Source organism: Eleutherodactylus coqui, chromosome 3 (assembly GCF_035609145.1).
Source record: "Eleutherodactylus coqui strain aEleCoq1 chromosome 3, aEleCoq1.hap1, whole genome shotgun sequence".
Classification (NCBI taxonomy): domain Eukaryota; kingdom Metazoa; phylum Chordata; class Amphibia; order Anura; family Eleutherodactylidae; genus Eleutherodactylus; species Eleutherodactylus coqui.
This window is the reverse complement of record NC_089839.1, coordinates 5,157,119-5,180,978: the sequence shown is the minus strand read 5'-3', so window position 1 is coordinate 5,180,978 and position 23,860 is coordinate 5,157,119. Positions and strand designations below refer to the sequence as shown.

The following is a 23,860-nucleotide window of genomic DNA, read 5'->3' as shown; positions in this document are numbered from 1 at the left end:
CCCTGTATACTGACCACTAAGCCTAATAATAGTCTGACACTTCCTGTTCTGTAGAGAAAACCTCTCAGCTGTCATCTCATTATCATCACAGGCAGGATTACACTGAGAGGTGATACCTATATCCAGATAACACAGGAACCACTATTCAGAATAGGTGATGCCACAGCTCACCTCCTCCCCTCCCTGTACAGACAGGATTACACTGAGAGGTGATACCTATATATAGATAACACAGGAGCCACCATTCACAATAGTCACAGCTCCCCTCCTCCCCTCCCTGTACAGGCAGGATTACACTGAGAGGAGACACCTATATATAGATAACACAAGACCCACCATTCACAATAGTCATAGCTCACCTCCTCCCCTCCCTGTACAGACAGGATTACACTGAGAGGAGACACCTATATATAGATAACACAGGATCCACCATTCACAATAGTCACAGCTCCCCTCCTCCCCTCCCTGTACAGACAGGATTACACTGAGAGGTGATACCTATATGTAGATAACACAGGAGCCACCATTCACAATAGTCACAGTTCACCTCCTCCCCTCCCTGTACAGACAGGATTACACTGAGAGGTGACACCTATATATAGATAACACGGGAGCCACCATTCAGAATAGGTGATGTCACAGCTCACCTCCTCCCCTCCCTGTACAGACAGGATTACACTGAGAGGAGACACCTATATATAGATAACACAGGATCCACCATTCACAATAGTCACAGCTCCCCTCCTCCCCTCCCTGTACAGACAGGATTACACTGAGAGGTGATACCTATATGTAGATAACACAGGAGCCACCATTCACAATAGTCACAGTTCACCTCCTCCCCTCCCTGTACAGACAGGATTACACTGAGAGGTGACACCTATATATAGATAACACGGGAGCCACCATTCAGAATAGGTGATGTCACAGCTCACCTCCTCCCCTCCCTGTACAGACAGGATTACACTGAGAGGAGACACCTATATATAGATAACACAGGATCCACCATTCACAATAGTCACAGCTCCCCTCCTCCCCTCCCTGTACAGACAGGATTACACTGAGAGGTGATACCTATATGTAGATAACACAGGAGCCACCATTCACAATAGTCACAGTTCACCTCCTCCCCTCCCTGTACAGACAGGATTACACTGAGAGGTGACACCTATATATAGATAACACGGGAGCCACCATTCAGAATAGGTGATGTCACAGCTCACCTCCTCCCCTCCCTGTACAGACAGGATTACACTGAGAGGTGATACCTATATATAGATAACACAGGAGCCACCATTCACAATAGTCACAGTTCACCTCCTCCCCTCCCTGTACAGACAGGATTACACTGAGAGGTGACACCTATATATAGATAACACGGGAGCCACCATTCAGAATAGGTGATGTCACAGCTCACCTCCTCCCCTCCCTGTACAGACAGGATTACACTGAGAGGAGACACCTATATATAGATAACACAGGATCCACCATTCACAATAGTCACAGCTCCCCTCCTCCCCTCCCTGTACAGACAGGATTACACTGAGAGGTGATACCTATATGTAGATAACACAGGAGCCACCATTCACAATAGTCACAGTTCACCTCCTCCCCTCCCTGTACAGACAGGATTACACTGAGAGGTGACACCTATATATAGATAACACGGGAGCCACCATTCAGAATAGGTGATGTCACAGCTCACCTCCTCCCCTCCCTGTACAGACAGGATTACACTGAGAGGTGATACCTATATATAGATAACACAGGAGCCACCATTCACAATAGTCACAGTTCACCTCCTCCCCTCCCTGTACAGACAGGATTACACTGAGAGGTGACACCTATATATAGATAACACGGGAGCCACCATTCAGAATAGGTGATGTCACAGCTCACCTCCTCCCCTCCCTGTACAGACAGGATTACACTGAGAGGAGACACCTATATATAGATAACACAGGATCCACCATTCACAATAGTCACAGCTCCCCTCCTCCCCTCCCTGTACAGACAGGATTACACTGAGAGGTGATACCTATATGTAGATAACACAGGAGCCACCATTCACAATAGTCACAGTTCACCTCCTCCCCTCCCTGTACAGACAGGATTACACTGAGAGGTGACACCTATATATAGATAACACGGGAGCCACCATTCAGAATAGGTGATGTCACAGCTCACCTCCTCCCCTCCCTGTACAGACAGGATTACACTGAGAGGTGATACCTATATATAGATAACACAGGAACCACCATTCAGAATAGGTGATGTCACAGCTCATCTCCTCCCCTCCCTGTACAAACAAGATTACACTGAGAGGTGACACCTATATATAGATAACATGGGAGCCACCATTCAGAATAGGTGATGTCACAGCTCACCTCCTCCCTCTCCCTGCACAGGCCACAAAGCATTTTCATTTGAAGAAAAGTATTGTGCATGGTGATTGATGACTCTAGTCAGGTGATCATTCCAGCATTCATCTCGATCTTCCCATCATTCATAGTGATCGTAATATCATGGCCACTATCAGCAGCCACTGTGGGTGTAATCTCACCGCCCAGGAAAAGACAACTTGGATTGTATCTGCTAACACTAACTTCAACTAGTTTGATCCGCCAGAATTTGGTGGATCAGATTGAACCTAGATTTGAATCCCCATCACAGGCTAAACCATGTTGGTGTAACATGTTTCTACTTGATCAAAACGTTGGTGCAGCGGGTGCTCAATGCTGCTAACTCCGGTTCAGGCAAGATGGCCGTCCCCATAGCCATGAGCAGACGAGAGAATAAAAAAATCTACATTCAAAAAATTGAAACAGATTAAATGTGGAAGATGTTTAATTATCCGGTTTTAATGAGTAAATGAATATAGGCGATACATTCCCTTTAAAACGGCGTACCGTTCCGCCGAGTGCGAATTCACCCCTTTAAGGCGACGGAACCCGAGACACAGAGCGATATAATTTTCTAATAAAGTGAGTCCATCAGATAAGTTCTCCCGAAGACGTTAACCTAATCAGAGAATCACAGAAAGGTACAACTTTCCAGACTGGACTCCAATTTTCTTTCACAAGCCTTATCTTTATAACCAATTTGTATTCACAGTCTCTCCTGAAATTGATTGCCAATGCATTGGTAAGGCTTTGTAAATTGAATAGAAAATGAATTGGCAAGAAAAGTTAATATCAGGGGTCCTCGCCAGTAAATCATTAGCCAACTGGTTGAAATGTCAGGTTCACATGCCATTCATATTAAAGCTACTCATGAATATTAACATTTCTTGTGTTTGATATATATGGTATTACGGATTAGAACATTTTTCTACAAACGGAGTGGGGCCATAATTGATATATATCATCATCTTATGAATTATTAATAGATAAGTGTCTTAATGATGTCAGTACCGTGTATCCCCCGCACTTCCTTAGGAATCTAATTTACTGCCGTTCTGCCAGAATCTTTATAATAGAAAACAGCTTTTAAGATCTTCTTAAAGGACCTTTTCTCCGCCTGCACAACAGGAGAGAGAAACCACTTTATTAATTTTATTTTGCTAGAGGGTTTCAGAACATAAACACAGTAATCTGATTCAATTACCGAGCAAATGAGAATATTACAGAGTATCGCTTCGACATGGTATTTAAGAACTGCAAGTTGACATTTCTGTGCTTATGTAAATGTAGTGTAAAGCGGGTCTTATGCAGGGGTGTGACTATACGGGTGCAGAGGTAGCATAAGGGGGGCTCATAAGACGACACCAGTGTTATAAATGACACATTGTAGCTGAGGGAGCTTGTTAAGGAATTTGTATCAAGGTCCATGAGGTTCAAATTCCCTCTGGTCTTACATTGGATTGGCAAAAATTAATGGGGTATTCTCATCAAAATGCCACATCCGAAAGAGGTTCATTTGCAAACTGCTCCATTCTCCAGATATTGCAAATATTGATTCCTGGGCCCTCTGGTTGTTTATTGCTCATTGCCATTGAAATAGACAGCTTCTTCTATGGAAGCAATAGCTGAGCACAATGGTAGTTCCATGCATTCCTGAGATCCCGGCCACCGGAATCAGATGAAAGGAGTAGTCAGGCACCGGCCTCCTCTGCTGCTCAACTGTTTCTTTCCACATAAGAGCTGTCTATTTCCCTGGCAACAAACAGTAAACAACCAGAGGGCCGAGGAATCAATAGCTGTAATGTCTGGAGAACGGAGCATTCTGGATATAAACCTCTTTTGGGTGAGGGCGTTGTTTGGTAATTTCTAAACACATTGGAATAGGATTGCTGAGATGAGAATATTCCAAAGGACCACATGGTTCTATCAAAGGACCACATGGTTCATTTATCCAGGGTAGATTAAAGGGGTTTTCCTTGGAAATACTACTGTTGACCTACCCTCAGGATAGGTCATCACTTGTTGATCGGCCGCAGTCTACCACTCAGGGCTTGAAATCTATTCTTAGGCCATATTCAGATGGCTGAGTATAAGTTCCTCCTGAGATCCTTGGGCACACGTTGTATCAGGCAGCACACGGATACATATGTGCTATCCACTACCTACAGGATTGGACCAGAATAGGACATACTGCAAGTTGTCCTTGTGACAAGATAAATGGCCTGATTGGTTATAATGGGTCTGAGTGCTGTCCGTGAAATACATGGACAGTAATCAGATGGGAAAAATGGGCCATTTGAATGGGCCCTTAATATCTCTCCCCCTGGGTCTCCAGAGATTTATCGTTTGTGGAAAAAAGTACAGGCATAAAAAAAAGCTTATATATAAATATATTTACATATAGAGAAGCTAAAGACCCGGGAGTACATGAATCCGTGGTTAGAAAATCATCAACAGATGGCAGAAGACCCACAGAAGATTCTATAAACTGTAGAAACCGCTCTTCATTTGTCCACTATTAGAGGAGTACATAATAAGAATGGTGCTCATGGAGCGCCGCCACAAAGAGAGCTGCTGCTGTCACAAAGAAGCCTTGCAGCCCATCTCAGGTTCACCCAAGACAACCTGCCTGTCTCACGATGCCTCAGGGAAATGTTCTATGGATGGATGAAACAAAAGTGAAACTTTTTAGCACAAACTCACAATGCTGTGCTTGGAGGAAGAACACTGAGGGCCAACACCAAAACCTCATCCAACTATGAAGTCTGGTGATGGGAGCATCGTGAGTTCGGGCTATGAACGTATGGTGGCCATTCGGGAAAAATGAATTCTAAGGTGGTTCAAAACATCGTACAGAGACTTTCAGTGATGATACAAGACAGTGACTAAGAACACACAAGTAAATCAGCTAAAGCATGGCTAAAAAAGAAGAACATTTATGTTTTGGAATGGCCAACTCATAGTCCTGATCCTAACCCCTTGGAAATGCTGTGGCATGACCTGAAGAGGGCTGTGTACGCAAGGCACCCCAGAAATATTGATTAACTGAAACAGGGAGGAAGGGTCCAAAATTCCTTCTCAGGGTAATGCAAGTCATTTTTTGTATTGTCTTTCTGTGTTTAGTAAAGCGTATGCAGCACCTTAAACTTACAAGTATGCAGTTTGTCTTTAATACCTGATTCCGCAGAGCTGTTTTTTGGAATCAGATGGGGTTTTTTTCTCACATAATATATATTTTTTTAATATTCAATTTTTATTAGGCTTTCAACAAAGTTGAGTAACAAGTAAATATTAATAAGCAAGAGAGAAAACCTTTGTACAATTCTAAGCAGCAGTGCGGGTTGAAGGTAGATATAATCAAGTCTTGTCTTGGGCTATCAGATTAGGAGAACCACAGTAATAGTAATATTGGTAAGCAATGCAGTTATATAGAGTGTGATCCACGTCCTGTGACTGCAAACACTGCACCTCTGTCCACACAGTACTATCATAAGAAATCCTACATACCCTACAGTATATCAGAAGCCAAAGCCCTATAAGACAAGATATTTCACTTTATATGGTTTATAAAGCTGACAATCGTCAGCGGGGGGAGAATCCGTCCTGAACACAAAACTATTATTTTGAATGAACAGTTAAAGGAACTGTAGATTAGGACTCAAAGGAGATTAATGGATATAATTAAACTAATAGACATGTGAACTTGTATGATTTATTTTTACAATTGCGCCATTAATCAGAAATTTAAATCCTTAATAAGCCTGATTTGGCCATTTTCTTGCACCGTGTACATAACACTCAGAGGTGTCTTTGTGAAGTGTCTTTGCCCCACTTTATACCTCCCTGATATTCTTTGTCACTATATTTCTACCTTATGATTGGACTTTATTGTTGTGTGCTGAAGGGTAATTTTCCCCACTAATTCCCACATCATATCAGATGAATTTCCGTAAATTCAGTATGTTGGGGCTTGTTTACCAGTAGAGAAATGTGGAGCTCGAAACTTGGTGGGTCTCTCCATAGACTAAGATAGAGAAGGTCAGTAAACAGACTTCTCCTTCTGACAGCCACAACATAGGGCAAAGGGAGACCCCATTCTTATGATCCCATGGCATATGGGAATAGGATCCATCATGGCATGGATTCAGAATATGCCTCCTCTCCCATGATCTCTAAATGATGCCTGATGCTTGATGATCATTAACATATCACTAAAGGGGTTCTACCAGAATTATAAATTATCTCCCATTCACAGGATATGGGATAACTTGCTGATCAGTGGGGGTCTTACCAGTGAGGCACCTACTGATCCTGAGAACGGGAGTCTCTCTCACCCACATTGAAGTCACTCTAAATGGAGCGCTGGCCGAGTATGCATGGTCGGAACTCCATTCATTTCAATAGGGTTCGTGAAAATACCTGAGAGCTTGCCGCTTGGCTATGTCCATGTCCGGCAGTCCCATTGAAAATGAATTCAGTGTTATCTTCCTTGTGTGACCGTCACTCCATTATGTCTCCTCCTAACTGCAGGAGGTGCAGTAAACCCTTAATGAGGAGGACAGGGAACATGGAATCCCCATTCTTAGGATCGGTGGGGACCTCAGTGGTGAGACCTCACCGATCACCTAGTTATCACCTATAGTGTGATAGGGGGTAACTTGTAATTCTGGTACCACCCCTTATATATTATTTTACTTACTGTCATCCCCCCAATCCTTGGTATTTGTATATAGAATATTTACTCTATTTTACTCTAATTTCTCTCCACTCTCATCCCATCACCCACATACAGCTCTCAATGCATAGCTGGGGGACCGCCCCATTGCTTATCTGTAAGAGTGTCCCTTTGGCTTCTGTACCTCTTATTTTAACCCCATATTTCACCTTCAGCCAGCTGGCAAATAAAGTGGCCATTTACTCCACCTCCCCCTTGTCCCCCCTAATTTATGGCATGCAAAAACAAGAGTGCACCATTTATGAGTCACAATTCTTCTTTAGGGGCCGATGTTTCTTGACCGCAGGGGAAAATGAGTAGCATTTTAACAAATATACATCCATGTATCTTCCTATATTCAGTTGGTGGATCAGCTTCAGTTTTTGCCACAGGCACCAATAAAGCTGCATTAGAAGCTCCCTGGCTTTGAACATCTACCAGCAAAATACTTTTCAAAACTTCGTAAAAGTGTAACTTCATGTTTATATGTGAAATACACTCCTTAAATACTCACTATTGTAAAATGTTGGGTTATTGGTCCACCGCCCAGCAGGCACACGCACACCCAAACACCCTGCAGGAGTGATATGGGGGCTAATCGAAATAGAACATCTGTAATTAGCTTCTTCCATAAGGGTCCTCATATGGATCTGCTGCTACGAGGCAGTGGGCAACCATGTAGCATAATACGTGGCCGAGGTGAGTCCTTTAGAGCAAAAGCCACTCCTTGTTGTGGATTTCTGCTCTGGCTAAATAAAACAGAGGTTTCCCGAGGACATTTTATGATGTCCATAGACCCTAATTGGAACGATGGACAGATGTTGTCTAAATGAGACAGTGTCAAAACATTAGAAATTTGAAAAAATTATTTTACAACTTTATTGACAAAACAAGGAATATTAGCTCATTAAAATACACAATAAAATACAAAATACTTAAAAAATAAAGTTTCTAATAGGTCATATAACTATATAGAACATGTCTTAATACCCACTGCATAGGCCCTTTTTTAAACTTGTACTGTGGATATCTGTAATGTGTTAATGACTGGTGTGTAATCAATCACAATAATACGACCAAAGCCTTTAAAAAAAGATTTAATTTAGTAATTATAGAAACATGCCAATCACAACTACATAGCGTAATACCTAGTGCAATGTGTATAGAATAGAGTCCCATGACTGCTCAATTGCCCCAACTTACATAGATAATATTTAATGTAACATGACCGATTCACCCCAATGTTTTTTTCTGACCTTTGATAGACAGACCATAAAAACTAAAACATAAAAACATGAAAATACACATAAAATACCCTGTAAGACGCCCCCCCACCCCCTCGCCCGCCAATCATTTTTATTAAGTTACCACTGACACCATAATAAATATCAAAATTTAATGTAGAGGATGAAAAACAGTCTAATTTAAAAAAGAAAAATAAACAAAAATGGGAAAAAAGGGATTTGAAAAAAGCAAAAATTGTGCATAGAAAAATGTTAAGAAAAGACGTGACTGGTTGTTTGTCTCATTGTTGGTGTGTGAGCTCAGACCCAACAGGGACAATATTCAATGTAACACGGCTGATAATTACCACAAACTTTGTTTTCCCCACTTTGGATGAACAGACTATAAAAAAATTAAAAACTCCCCCAAACCACCAACCGTTTTCATAACTCTAGCCCTGAAGCAATTACATAATATTATATATATATGATATCAAACGTAATAGTAGGTAATGATGAAGACAAAATCTGTTTTATGAAAGCAAACTACCTATCATGTAAATTCTTTACTTTTTTAAACTGTAAAACTAAAAATTCTAAAATTAAGCAAAAAAATTGTGCCCAGAAGAACGATGAAATAATTCTGCATCAGTCTGGAAAAATCATGTAGCTATCCCAACAAATAAAAAAGTTATCAGCCATACACTCCCATGTACTACAAACCCGTTTCTGGTCCTGAACTCTCACCAATTAGAACTCTTTATGGCTGAACCTTTCAGTTTTCCCCCCAGAATACTGCATTGACCCCCATTTATGGAGTTTGGATGAGCCCCCAATCTGCAGGTGACCGTTGCCTCCTAGCACGGTAACCACATAAGTAGTTGTCGGAGCGCTTCCCCTCTATTACTCCTTCATTATCCTCAGAACCTATATCATTATCATGACATTGACGCCATAATCAACTCAAATTACGGCTGATGATAAAATCCTGCGGCGCTTAAGATTGATAGCGTTACGGAATATGTCAGCCCTGTGTGGGCCGAGCGGAGCCCCTCTACAACGCTCATTTCCCTGACCTTATTTCTGAGGTAGATGTCAATTATTTATTTCGACTTTCCTATGGTGATGTTTTAAACATTCTACCCTACTTGTTATTCCTGCTGGCATTGCGACTGTCCTTTGATATTATTCTTTAGTACATCAAATGGGAACATTTTAGTATTTTTTGATTGCCCTGATAGTTTCATGCAAGTTGTAATGTATTCAGTTCAAAGATCTTAAGAAAGTCTGGCTCATTACTGGATAGGCAATAAAAAACAGAAATGATTCCGACAGAGTATATTGAGCTATATTTCCCAACAGAAAAAGTGAGCAATGATTCATTACGGCTGACCACAGATGTGTAGGGGATTTCAGGAAAATTAGGAAAGTGCATGACATTCATAGATCTGCTAATAAAGGCCAGAGAGAGGGGAAAGAGGAAAATTATATTTATGGCATTTTTTAATGTTTTGTACAGTTTTTGAAATTAATCGAAATTGGGTAATTTTGTTAGGTTTTTAGGAAAAATTTTCAAAAAGTACAAATTAGTTTTTCTGATTTCTGAAACAACGTGCCCCATGGTAGAGAATGGCATAAAAGAATGAAATAGCCATTATTTAGCTTTCCACTATGTCTCCGATCCAGTGTCACCAACCCAGTGCCCTCCGGTCTGGTATCTGCTGAAGCAGGAAGTAGTGTTGTGTTCATTGCTCACATAACCACTGGCCTCAGCAGTCTTGTGTTAATGCAGAGCATGTGACTGCTGGGACCAGAGATTCGCTGTATTGGCCGTGTGAGTAATGATTATGATGTCATCACTTCCTGTTTCAGCCGGAATCAGAGTGAAGGGAACTTGGGTTGGTGGCCCTGGACCAGAGGTATAGAGGATGGGTGAGCAATGACTATTTTGGTTTATTATGCCATTTTCCTTTCCCTAGGGCAAGTTATTTTGAAAGGTTAGAAATCCCTAGAAGTAGAATCCACTTATAAAGAGAAATATAAAGTATACCAAGGGAAATGTAGGGTTTCAGGCACTGGGTTGGAGTCGCGGGTGTAGTAGTCATGCAGATCTACAGAGTAGTTAGGGGAGAGCCCAGAGTCGGCAACAGGAGGTCTCAGCTCAGAGTACAAGGGAAAAGACATGTAGCGTTGTCAAGAGGAATGCCAGAGGTCGTTAACCGGAGGTTTCAGTTCCTTTGTAGCAGAGTAGGCTGGTAATGGACCTTGACTACAGCTGTGGAGCACAATAGTCATGCACTGAGGGACTGGCAGGGCCAGGCTTTTATATAGTGAGCCTAATAAGAAATGGGCAGAGTTAGAACAGAGACTGGCTTTGCAGGTAAAAAGTTATGCAGGGGAACTGTCCAAGGGCTGAATGGCTCAGCAGGGAGAGCTACTGACTGGAGTACATGAGGTTCCAGGTTTGATCTCTGACAGGAAAACTTGTTCTACATAGTATTATTAGTCAGCCTGTTGTTTTTTAAAGTAACCCTCTGCTTTCAGGACAAAATTCTGATATTACCTGCAATTGTTCTTCTCTGTCATCCATCTGTTCCGCTAGCTACTGGCCCCAATCTCGACTGTTCAATATGGCCACTACAATTTTCTAACTACTGTAACCAATGCACATTTGCACTGCTCTCTGATTACCAGCCCCAATCACATGAGCAGCTCTGACCAATTAGAGAGCAGCTATAGTTCATTGGTAGTCTAATACTTCCAGTGCACTGTGGGGATTAGGTGGTCTGTAGTTTGTATTAGCCAACGTGAACGACTGAAAATGTGTCTTGAAGCTGGAAAATCAGAAGGTTTGCAGAGATAAACAGCTGTAGGTGATATACTGTACACTCTGCCCTCTGGTCCAGTGACAGAATCTTATCCTGAAACTGGAAGGTTTACATTTTCCTAGGTTTTTTTTTTTTCTTTATAAAATGTATAGTATATTTTTAATTTTGCAGTTAACAGAGTTTTCCTGGACTTTGATATTGCAGACCTATCCTTAGAAAATCAGACTGGTGAGATTCAACTCCCAGGATGTCGCTAGTTGACTGACTAACAAGCGAGCACCGTGTTCCCTTTATTGCTTGTGAGGCACAGCACTATACATTTGATAGTGGCTGTCTCCGGTATTGCAGCTCAGTCCAATTCACTTCAATGGGTTGACGTGCAGAGAGCAGCAGTACCAAACAGTTACCATGTCTGATAAACAATGAATGGGGTGCAATACTTGCCGCAGCCAGTTGATTATTGGGAGTACCTCAGTATTCGATATCAATGGCCTATCCAACTCTACCCTACAATCCTATGATTCTATCCTAAGGATAAGCTATGAATACTAACATCCAGTAAGGTTTAATAATTTGAATAATAGTAATTTATGGTTACAATGTTTTTCTGGAAGCTCTACTACTTTCACATGACGTTTTTGAACCCAGCACTGGTTCTGTCTCAGGTTACATCTTTTGTGCCAAGAATGAAATGGAGTAAGTAATGTGGATGGAGCCAGGACAGAGCTGCAGTGTTGAATGTTTGAAGAGGAGACCCGCTCTGGTCTCCGTCTCACAAGGCTTCAATCCTTGACCGTTATTTTGCTGGATAGAAAAGCGCCTATAAAAGATGAAAACCTGAGACTCAGCCGGCGCTTGTTGTGTGAAAGTATCCGAACCAAACAAGACGGCTGTTTATACTTCACTTATTTCTCTAGTATTATGGCACGTATAATATAATGTATAAATACAGAGAAACGTCTCAACAACCTTAATATTACATTGAAATTTGCCCTCTAGGAATCGGACCTCCTAAAAGACTCAAAAGACACTGAAACTGGAAAAAAAATTGTCCTTAAAAAATCTGGGGGCGGGGGGAGGGGGGGGGACTCCTCAAACAACGGTTTCCTAGTAACCACAATTGGAAGCCCCCCCTATGCATGGGGGTCCAGAGGCCTGCAGAGAAGACAGGATCTGTGTATACAAATGACTGATAACACTGATTTAATTGGTTTTTCCATTAGATTGCTGTTATTAGCACTCAGCGTGTGGAGGGAGAAACAGTAGTGGAAATTATAGAGATGAAAGGAAAAGTAAATATCCGCAATCGTAATATAAAAATACTAAGTATTAACTGTATTCAGGAATAATAAACCATTCAACACACTTCGGGTTTTGAGTTTTTTCAGTTTTTTCTCATAAACTTTTCTGTTGGGAAAAAAAAATATAAACGCCTGGAAAAAAAAAAAAGCCTCTGAAAGTTCACGGCTGCTTTACAAGTCACACAAAATCTATGGGGGAATTTACTGAGATCGGCAGTTTATATGCTGGTCTAAGTAAAGAAAGAATCTGGAGTGAAGCGCGCCAAGTTTATGTCTGGCCAGTCCGTGCGCTGGAGTGAAATCCGTGCCAGCTACAAACTGCTGCTGATTTCAGCTAGAATTTCCACCATTTTCTGGTGTAAATTATAGTAATTCCAACAGGCATCTAATGCCCTCACCCCTAAGTGGTTAATGCTGCCTTTGCAAGGATTGAAGGTGTGGCAATGCCTAAAGGGTGCACTGGACTTCACAAGAGAGCACCAAGATGGCCGCTCCAAACTGAACTGAGCATGCTCCCTGGGAACATTCTAGTTAGATGATGTCAGCACAGTAAAAGGACAATTGCTTGCTGCATCATGGGAGAAGGTGTAAGGGCTGGTGACGTGTGCAGGAGGTGCTGTCAGGGCCCTGCTGAAGCTAAAGGAGAAGGTGTAACAGTCTACAGGTATCTCCAGAACAGCAGGAGAGACTGTCGAAGGAGCTGCTGCAGGATGTGCTGCTGCTGGATGCTGGAGTGCTACAGGTTGTTGAGGAACTGCCATCTGCAGGAGAGAGTGTGGAGCTGCACTGCAGAGCTCACGGAGCAAGATCTCCGGAAAGACTTCAAACGAGTCTGTCCACATTGGGTTGTAAGTGAGGCCAGCCTCATTAAAAGCCATAATGTGTGCATACCAGTAGTGAATTGTCAGTTAGCTAGCAGGCCTACTGTAGCGTAGCAGGTACCTGGACAATAGTGATATTTCTGGGGCTTGATTGGCTAGGAGTGAACTATAATCGGGACATTCTCTTATATTGAATCTTGATAGTTGTGAAGTTTATGTAAGCCGTTTCCGGGTTCTGCACGGGAGTGGAGCGGTTATCTTCTTGTTAAAGATCTGTGGGAAGAATACTGAGACTCCCTGTTCCATTAATCTGTATGTGAACGTTCACATTGCCTTATTCATACTATGTGTTATCAATATTAGGATTATTCCCTACAGTGCGTGAGACGGTATTATTTGGCATCACGCATGCAGTAATGTTCGTAAGAGATAGCTAGCCATAGTTAGCGCCGAGGAATCCTGCCGTGGAAGTCACTTGTTTTCTTTTGCCAACAAGCCATAAATTCTTCACAGTTATTTGTTTGAAAATAAAATTGCAAAGTTTTATAACTATTCTGCATGGCATCCGGGAGCTGGCGTCACGTGCCATCTCCCGAGGTAGGCCTCCCACATCTCCCACGGCAGGCCTCCCACATCTCCCACGGCAGGCCTCCCACATCTCCCATGGCAGGCCTCCCACATCTCCCACGGCAGGCCTCCCACACCTCCCATGGCAGGCCTTCCACATCTCCCATGGCTGGCCTCCCACATCTCCCACGGTTGGCCTCCCACATCTCCCATGGCAGGCCTCCCACATCTCCCACGGCAGGCCTCCCACACCTCCCATGGCAGGCCTTCCACATCTCCCATGGCTGGCCTCCCACATCTCCCACGGTTGGCCTCCCACATCTCCCATGGCAGGCCTTCCACATCTCCCACATCTACCACGGTAGGCCTCCCACATCTCCCACTGCAGGCCTCCCCGAAAAATGGGGAAGAGCAAATGGTGCAAACAGCAGCAAATGAGAGTAAGGAGAACCAAGTGTATTTTAGAAAACTTGTTGAAAACTCAGGATTGCTTTAAACGTCAGCCCACGTACATATGCGCAATTAGAGAAGGATTGGGTGGTCCTCTGCTTGTGAATCACACTAAATGCCAGAGAGGAAAGCCACTACTAAAAAAAATATCTCCTCCTGTGACGGACTCAGATATACAAGGTTGAATATTCTTCTGAACGTCCATCATGTAATACTACAATTTCCCATAAATTAATTGGGGCCGATAAAATGGAGGCTGACCACAACTTCCTGCGAATTCCAGTGTTGGACCTGCAGTCAGCTGATTACCAGGACAAGAGACAACTCTGCTAGGGTATATGGATGTCCTCGAAAGGGTCTCCTACAGGAAACCCCCCTTCATGAGTCAGAACTGAGGGCTTTTATCAGGAGCATGTCTTGCTCTGGTGGGTTCAGCCTGCTATGAATGATGTGGTCGCCAGTCCTCCTATATGGGCGCCATATAACTGCAGATTTCCCCAACGGTGGCCAAGGCAGGAAAAAAGAACAGCCGGCTGCAACTCCCTCCAGCAACATCAGCTAATGCTGGGGGCTTCAGAAGCCGGACGAGCTGCAGCCAGCTATGGATGTCATAGAAGGAGCCCCTCTATGTGAGCTAACAGTGGGCACCATGTAACACTACATCTCCGGTATGGAGGTAGCTGAACTCTAATACGACAATGAACTATAAAATACTGCATGCATGAAGCAAACGGAAGACCTACACTGAACGCCCCTTTATTAGAGACCCCCGTCTACTGGTGCATTGCAACTACTTTGGCCTTTTAAACTACAACAATTCGTTATGGCGTAGACTCCACTCGGTGATGAAACGGTTCTGCAGGAATATCGGCCCCTGCGGACAGGAAGCTTCTTGTAGTTGCTGCCCATTAGATGGTGGTGCTGACATGTTCTGACCAGCTGACAGGAAGGGGTCAGCGGTTCATGCTGCTTGCGCCAAATTCTGACCTCTCATCAGCAACATAAATCTGGATCCATCTGACCAGGAGATGTTTTTCCGCTGCTCAGTGATACAAGTTTTGCGCTCTTTTGCCCGCTGGAGTCTTTCTGTTTCTCTTAGACACAATGGCGCTGGAACTGGTCGCCCGCTGTTATACCATCCGCGCGGAGGAACGGCGAGTTGTGCGTTCGGACACGTTAGTTGGAGCTCCAGCGTTGTGTTCAGCTGACTGTGCAGCCTGTTGGTCAGAACGATTCCTGACATCCTCCTCCGACCCCTTTCAGTGATGAGTTGTTTCCGTCCGCAGGATCCCCTTTCGCTGGATGTTTTCCTCCATCGCGCCATTCTCTGTATACTCTCCACACCGTTACATGAGAAAACCCCCTTGGTTGGCAGTGAGACCCCGGCTAGTCCAGCACCGATGACCGGCCTCGTTGGAAGTCGCTCCGATCGCTGGATCTTCCATCTAATGTGGATTCACACGGAAACTGATCCACGGAAAACTTGTCACGTGTTTTTATGCTTCGGGGTCACGGGGGAATTACCATACAGGGAAGCGCCAATCATTAGAGGACCGGGGGTCTAATAAAGGTCTGGGTGCTCTAATGAAAGTGCCGCAGCTCTTATGAGGGGCCACGAGCTCTAGTAAAGGGCCACGAGCTCTGGTAATGGGCCACGAGCTCTAGTAAAGGGCCGGTGTCTCCAACAATCTGGTCATTCGGTGTATATTGAAAAGTTCATTCTGACTATAAATTTCCGACCGATAATTACCAGCACAGTGAATGATCCCCTGACCGCTCCCCTCCGCAGGTACCCCGTAATCCTCCTCCAGCGCTCCAATCCTAAAACTCTCATTCATCATCCTAATTGAAGCCCCTGAATCTTCGAGTCGTCCGCTCTGACATTGTTTTTGCGTTAACTTTTGCCACTAAGTATAGCGAGTATTTTTATGCAGATTGCAGCGAGCGCCGGCCTCGGGGGATCGCCCTGGAGGGACGCTCAGGCTGGGTTTGATTTATGGTACATTTGCAGTAGTTAGTCCATTTACTGCCGCTGCGCTCCTTTTAGTTAGCCCAGCTAACAGCTTTAACTTAAAAATTAAGCCCTTTAAGTGGAACAATATTTATTGTGCCATTACGGGGAAGCCTCTTGGTAGAAGAAGGCATCTACTGGGGTCAAACTTCAAAGAGAAGCGATGCCAACAGACGGACAGGGTCACATGAATATGCATGAGCCCGCTCGCTGTGACCCACCAAGTCATTGTGCGGCACATAGGAGGCGAGAAATCCCTATTTTTCAAAAGGATAAAGCGCCTGCGGCAGCCCCGTTCACTGACTAAATTGTTCCTAAGAGTGCGAATTGGTTAATCCATATTTTCCAAAATTATCACATGAAAGCCGTGCGATAAGCTTCTAACGGGACTGACTGGTTGTGTTATATTCTTGTCTCTAGTGCCATCGCTGTCTGCCCCTTTATAACAACAAGCCGTTCCGTCAAGGTGACCATGTGGACGCTTATAACTGCGCACCGTGCCGCTGCAACAACCATTCATCCAGCTGTCACTATGATGCAAGTGTAGACCCCTACCCCGATGACCACGGCCGAGGAGGTGGGGGGGTCTGCGACGACTGCCTGCACAACACCGCAGGTAACGAGAAGCATGTGATGTGATGAGCTGCCTGCGCCGTATACAGGTGACTGAGGTGCGCTAGTGGCCGACACTTATGCCATAGCTAGAGGATTGTCAATAAAGGCAAGAATTAAAGGGGGTGGAGACGTTGCCTGGCTCCACTGAATTTAAAGGGTCATCCGAAAAATGAAAAGCCAAATGTTAAAACCTCTGCAAATATTAGCAAGCTTTAGGAAAACCGATCCCCGCCGCTGCTTCCACCACAGCTCGGGCGCTCCTCCTAGTCTTTGTTCGAAAGCAGGCAACATGGCCCCACCCAGTTGCCTAAAGCAGTCATGTGCCATACTCCTGGCCTCACCACTCAGTGATGGGAGCCACGATGTCAGGACTACACCATGTGACCCCAGCGGCCTCGGACTGCCGGCGGCGGTTAGGGCGCCTTCACACTTACCAGAAAATCGGGCATTTTTTGAGCGATGCGAAAGTGAGTAAAAACGCATCAATGGTTTCCTCCACATTGGCGATGTTTTCACTCATGCGATAATGCGAGCGTATAAAATCGCGCCGTGTCCCACCTTTCTGTGTCGCGATGTGTTTTTAACATTAAAAAATGCAGGCAAAATCACGTATGAAAAACGCGTGAGAAAATTGCGAGCAGCAGCCATGTTTTTGCAAGAAAAAGCATCGCTGACGCTCAAAAATCACGCGGAAAAAGTCACGATTTTGCTGCGATTTTTCTCACGGGAAAATCGCGATCGCCAGTGTGAAGGAGCGCTCAGGGGGAAGCCATTTGTAAACAGAGACCCCGGCGCTGGGTTGCCAAAGGAATGAGCAGCTGAGTATGGTTGCTTTCTTCCAACACATTTGCACCCAGACAACCCCTATAAAAGGCGCAGACTATCGCACTTATGCATCACTCCCCTCTATTAAAGGGGTTATCTGAGGAGGAAACACAAATATAAAAACCCCTGTAAATGTTATAAAACATAGAAAGAAACAGTCGCCCCTCCTGTTCCCCGCTGGTCTAGAACCGACGCTCAGGCTCTGTTTACTAGGGGACTGCATGTGACCGCTGCAGCCAATCAGTGGCCTCGGCAGTCATGTGTTGTACTACAGTACTGGCATCAACGCTCCCAGATGGGGCCATTAGCCAGCAGTGCAGCATATGACTGGGGAGGCCACTGATTGGCTGCTGCCGTATGAACCATCCCTGTACCCCCGTTCTCAGCATCAGCAGGGGTCCCAGTGGCTGGAGCCCACCAATCACTATCTTCGATCCTATGGATAAAGGATAACATTTTAGTACAACCCCTTTAAGGTTGCGTTCAAATGCAGAAATGCTGAGGATTTGTTGCAGAATTTCCACAGCGGATCTGAGTCAGGGCTCCTGCAGACGAGCGTAAGTGTAAGTACGCTCACGGGCGGATGACATGATGGCGCTGCGAATGGAGCACTATCAAGTGTTCTCGCACGTGTATCTGCGCATTCTGCTGCCCTGGGCCTGTTCACATCGGCACAGGATACGCCCGCGCCCGTTCTTAACCCGCTGAGCAGCCCTAATAGTCCCCGGTGTTATCACTTACCACTGCAAAATTGCGCAGTTCCGGGTGCGAATTTGTGCAAATGAGGTGCGCATTTGCGGATCCCCATGGTGCCTCGGGAACATAAATGCGCACAAAAATAGAGCATGTCACGTATATTTCGCCTAACAGTAATGCACGCGCAAAAATGCTACATGAGAGGGAACCCCATGAAATCAACGGGTTCCATTGTCAGCGGTTTGTGCGGGCGAAAATGTAGGTAAAATCGCCACGTGAAGAAGCTCTTATAGTTCAGAGAATCCGCAGCGTTTTCTTTCCTCTACATGAGGACGGCGTCGGTTTCAATCCCGTTCGCTTCAATAGTGACCAATGCCGCTGTGGTTTTTCCGTACTGTTTCTGCGAGGTTTTGAACGCACCCCAATAGGGTTTTCCGACTGATATAAAGGTTGGCATCAGTTAGGGGGTGCATGGATTTAAATAAACGAAAACAAGACGGTACCCGCCCCTCACTGCCTGCCGCTCCCGCCGCTGCTTCCGTCTTCTGTTTCCCGCAGGCTGTAACGGTCACGTGGGTTGTTCATCGCCACTGCAAGCAATAGAAGACCCGGCAGGGAGGTCACTGATGACGTCTCGTAATATAGAAGCCCACATGACAGGTTTACGGGATGTCGCCAGATGCTCTGGCCTGGCGGGTTCACCTATCAAATGTAATGGTGCTGGACGCCTCCCTGCTGCTCCAATCCCAGAAGCAGCTGTGATGGTCATGTGCTCTTCATTGTGCGCATGACCACTCAGCCAATCACAGTCTTCAGAGGGGATTTTGGCATGAATAGCACATGAATGCTGAAGCCTGTGATTGGCTGAGAGGGTCACATGACAATGAACAGCACATGACCACCACTACCAGGATCAAAGCCACGGCTTCTGCACTAAACCAGGAGCCCACTTTAGGAAGTCATTATGGCGTATGTCTTTATTTTGCACCATTCCTTGGCTATCAAATTTTTTTAACTTCTGGAAAACCCCTTTAAGGCCAAGCCTGGGTATTATACTGTAGACCTCCAAGACCCCTTTAATGAATAGTTTACACTTTGTTTAATAGATCTCTATATAGGGTGTAGTCAAAAAGATGAATCCGGCGCTATATCCCAACACTGGTGTCCTAGAGTGATATAACAATAGCACACTTGGATAGGAAGACATGGATGCGCTACACGATGGTACGGCAGCGGTCCCACAGGGCTTAGAGAAAAGCAGCAAGTGGATTTCTGCTCCTCACACGCTGCTCTTCAACTTTACAATTGGGTTTTACTCTCTATCTCTTACAGCGGCCACAACACAGAATGGATACCCGTGTTTCAGGGCCCCCAAGAGCCGCTACCGTACCATCATGTAGCGCATCCATATCTTCCTATACAAGTAAGGGAGATGGAATAAATCCTCCACAGCGCCACCTATTGAAAGGCAGCATTCCTTCAAGCCAAAGTCAGACTTTTTATACAAGCCTTGTTACAATGACCGGGAATTAAAAGCAAAGCCAGACTCCATGTACAGATAGCTGCTTCAGGGTTTTTGCCCTTCATCAGTGTACAGTAGGAGCCTGGCTTTGCTAGTGAGAGGCCAAGGACCCTGAAATAGCTGTCTGTACATGGAGTCTGGTTTTGCTTTTAATTCCCAGTCATTGTAACAAGGCTTGTATAAAAAGTCTGACTTTGACTTGAAGGAATGCTGTCTTTCAATAGGTGGCGCTGTGGAGGATTTATTCCATCTCCCTTATTTGCATATTACCCAGAGGAGCGTGCGTGGCCATTTGAGTCTCCTCATTAGTTTATAGTATAGTTGCTCTCCCTAAGGAGAAAATATAGCGTTCCTATACAAGTACACTACAGTTATTTACTATAGGACACCAGTGCTGAGACGCAGCGGCGGATCCGTCTTGTTGACCGCAGCCCGTATTCTGACACCGTATGAGTATTAGAACTTTGTCGCTGTTTTTACTCTTCGCAAATGTAAAGTACATTTTTTACTTTTTGAAAAAAGGCGAATGAATGTGAGCGCGGAGCGGCGGCGCTCTGCTGGAGGATGCTGGACGCCAGGATTGCACCTATGTGGCGTTTCTTTCCAGAGACACAAGTTTGGGTTGTATAACAGATGGAAGTTAAATGAAGTAGAGCAGCGTTTGCAGCAGGTTCATGGTTTCATATGCTCTGGATCACTACATTGGCAGGTAGACACGGAGGGAGCATTAAAACGGACATTCGAAAAATTACCGCTCTCTCCCAGGATTATCGGCTTTTAAGCGGCTCCTGCAGATCATTTTAATAAATTTCCAGATTGCACATTCACTCCTTGTCTCTTTTAGGACAAAAATGTGAAGTTTGCAAGAATTCCTTTTACCGGAAATTAAAGGCTGACCCATCTGCCATTGACGTATGCCAACCCTGTGACTGTGATGAGGCTGGCACGGCTGACAAAAGCCAGAATTGTGAAGAGGTAATTATAGAAAGCGATTCTAAACTTGTGGTGACTGTTGGAGAGCGAGGCTACAGTAAAGGGCTTATCTAAGGGGAGGAGACATGGGGTCTGTTTTTTTTTCCAGAAATAGCGCCACCCTTGTCAACAGGCTGTGACTGGTAAAGCAGCTTAACCAAACTCACTTCTAAAGGTCTGAAATGCTATACCATACACAGAACATTCACGAAAGTGGATTTGTTCCTGGAAAAACAAAAGACCTTGCTTGCCTCATTCTAGAGAACTCTTTTATACTTAGAGGGGTTGTCCAGTTTTGGACTATTCGTAACCTATCCGCAGAATAGGCCATCAATAGTAAATCAGTGGGGGTCTTCCACCCTGGATCCCCACTGATCAGCTGTTTATCAGGCCAATGTGCTTGGGCAGTAAGCTGATTTCTGCAAGAATCAGACAGCTCTGTTCTCTCTGCAGTGGCCAGGCTCAGAATTTCAGCCAAAGTTCCCACTGAAATGAATATGAACTTGGCCTGTAATACCAAGCTTGACCACTGCAGTGGGAATGAAGCTATATGCTTTCTGCAGAAATCAGCTCATAGAATGGTAGAGTTGGAAGGGACCACGAAGGTCATCAGGACCTCCAGGGTCATCGGGTCCAAAATCCCCGCTCAATTTAATAAATCATCCCACACAGATGTCTGTCCGGCCTCTGAAAATCTCCATTGAAGGAGAACTCCCCACCTCCTGTGGCAACCTGTTCCACTCATTGATCCCCTCACTGTCTAATATCTAATCTGTCTCCTCCCTTTCAGTTTCATCCCATTGCTTCTAGTCTTTCCTTGTGCAGATGAGAATAGGGCTGATCCCTCTGCACTGTGGCAGCCCTTCAGATATTTGTAGACCACTATTGTCTCCTCTCAGCCTTCTCTTCTGCTAAACATTCCCAGATCCTTTAACCGTTCCTCATAGGACATGATTTGCTGATCGTTCACCATCCTGGTAACTCTTCTCTGAACTTGTTCCAGTTTGTCTATGTCTTTTTTAAAGTGGGGTGCCCAGAACTGGACCCAGTATTCCAGATGGGGTCTGACTAAGGAAGAGTAGAGGGGGATAATGACCTCACGTGATCTAGACTCTATGCTTCTCTTAATACATCCCAGAATTGTGTTTGCCTTTTTGGCTGCTGCATCACATTGTTGACTCATGTTCAGTCTATGATCTATTAGTATACCCAAGTCTTTTTCACATGTGCTGCTGCTTAGCCCAATTCCTCCCATTCTGTATGTGCTTTTCTAATTTTTCTTGCCCAGATGTAGGACTTTGCATTTCTCCTTGTTAAATACCATTCTTTTAGTTGCTGTCCACAGTGCAAGCTTTTCTAGATCTTTTTGAATCCTCTTTCTCTCTTCCCTAGTGTTAGCTATCCCTCCTAGCTTTGTGTTGTTGGCAAATTTGATCAGTTTCCCACAATTCCCTCCTCCAGATCACTTATAACAATGTTGAGCAACACTGGGCCTAGGACAGAGCCTTGTGGTACCCCACTTGATACATTCTTCCACTTGGATGTGCAGCCATTTATGACCACTCTTTGAGTACGATCACTCAACCAGTTGTGAATCCACCCAACAGTTGTCTTGTCAATCCCAGATTTGGTCATATTTTCAATAAGTATGGTATGAGATACTTCAAGATAGTCAAGACATACTTTATCCACCGTATCTCCCTGATCAACCCAGTCAGTGATACAGTCATGGCATGACTGGTTTGTTACAAACCCATGCTGGCTCTGGTTAATTACTCCATTTTCATCCAAGTACTTGCATACATGCTGTTTAATAATTTGTTCAAAGATCTTTCTCGATATAGAAGTCAGGCTCACAGGCCTGTAGTTTCCTGGATCCACCTTCTTCCCTTTTTTGAAGATAGGGACAAGATTTGCCCTTTTCAGATCTTCTAGGACTTTGCCTGTTTTCAGGGAATTTTCACAGATTATGGCGAGTGGTTCAGCAATTAGCTCCGCTGCTCCTTTAGTATCCTAGGATAATTTATCAGGACATGGAGACTTGAATTCATAAAGGTTAGCCAAGTGTTCCCTCACCATCTATCTGCTTATAGATAGCCTGCATTCTTTTTTTCCCCTTCAATATCCTTGAACTTGGCTGTCTTCAGCGATCGTATTGAAATGAATGGGGCAGTGGTTCCATGTACAACCATCATCAATGAAGTGAACTGCAGTATCACACACAACCTGTAGACTGGTGTGGCACTATTTTTTTAAGAAAGCAGCCATATTTTCCTACTCCTTTGCAATCTCTTTAAGTTTTTGCACTGGACAGCACAGGTGATGGGTGTCAAAGCCGACCCCAACCATGCGGCATTCTAGTTTGTCCCAAAGATGAGATTGAGATCCGGTCTTTGGGCTGGGCAATGAAGTTTGCACATGTCTTCTCCTCAAGCCAAGTCTCAGCACTACGTCCTGTATGATATGGTGCTCGGTCATGTTGGTAGAGACACAGAGCTTTACTAAAGTATTACCACAGGGGAGGTAATGCCACATTGTCCGTAATGTCTCTGTACCCTTTGGTGTTGATGGTGGACTTCACTATAACCAATGCCCCCAGTCCTTCCCAACCCTACACCATAACAAAACCTCCTCCAGACTTCACTGTTGGGACGTTGCAGTCACGTAAAAAAACGCTCTTCAGGCAACCGCCTCACCCAAGTGCGGCCATCCGATCGGAAGATGGTGTCCGGTGTATCAGCCATGCACAACACTTGCTTCCACTCACTTATAGTCAGATGTTCCAAGCTCAATCGCAGGTGCCATTGTGCATTCACTGCTGTGACGTTGTGTACAGCCGCTTGTCCATTGTAACCCTTCACATGTAGTTTCCTACAGATGGTTCTGGTGCTAATGGATGTTCCAATGGTCTGT

The 23,860-nt window shown here is 44.6% G+C and overlaps 1 protein-coding gene across 1 annotated transcript in view; it reads left to right on the top strand.

Annotated features, from left to right (window-relative positions):
• USH2A (usherin) overlaps positions 1-23,860 on the top strand; it is a 903,954-nt gene that overhangs the window by 79,392 nt on the left and 800,702 nt on the right. The window contains exons 9-10 of the mRNA XM_066594449.1: positions 16,738-16,933; positions 20,820-20,950. Coding sequence (XP_066450546.1) covers positions 16,738-16,933; positions 20,820-20,950 — 327 coding nt within the window. The remainder of the gene's footprint in view (positions 1-16,737; positions 16,934-20,819; positions 20,951-23,860) is intronic.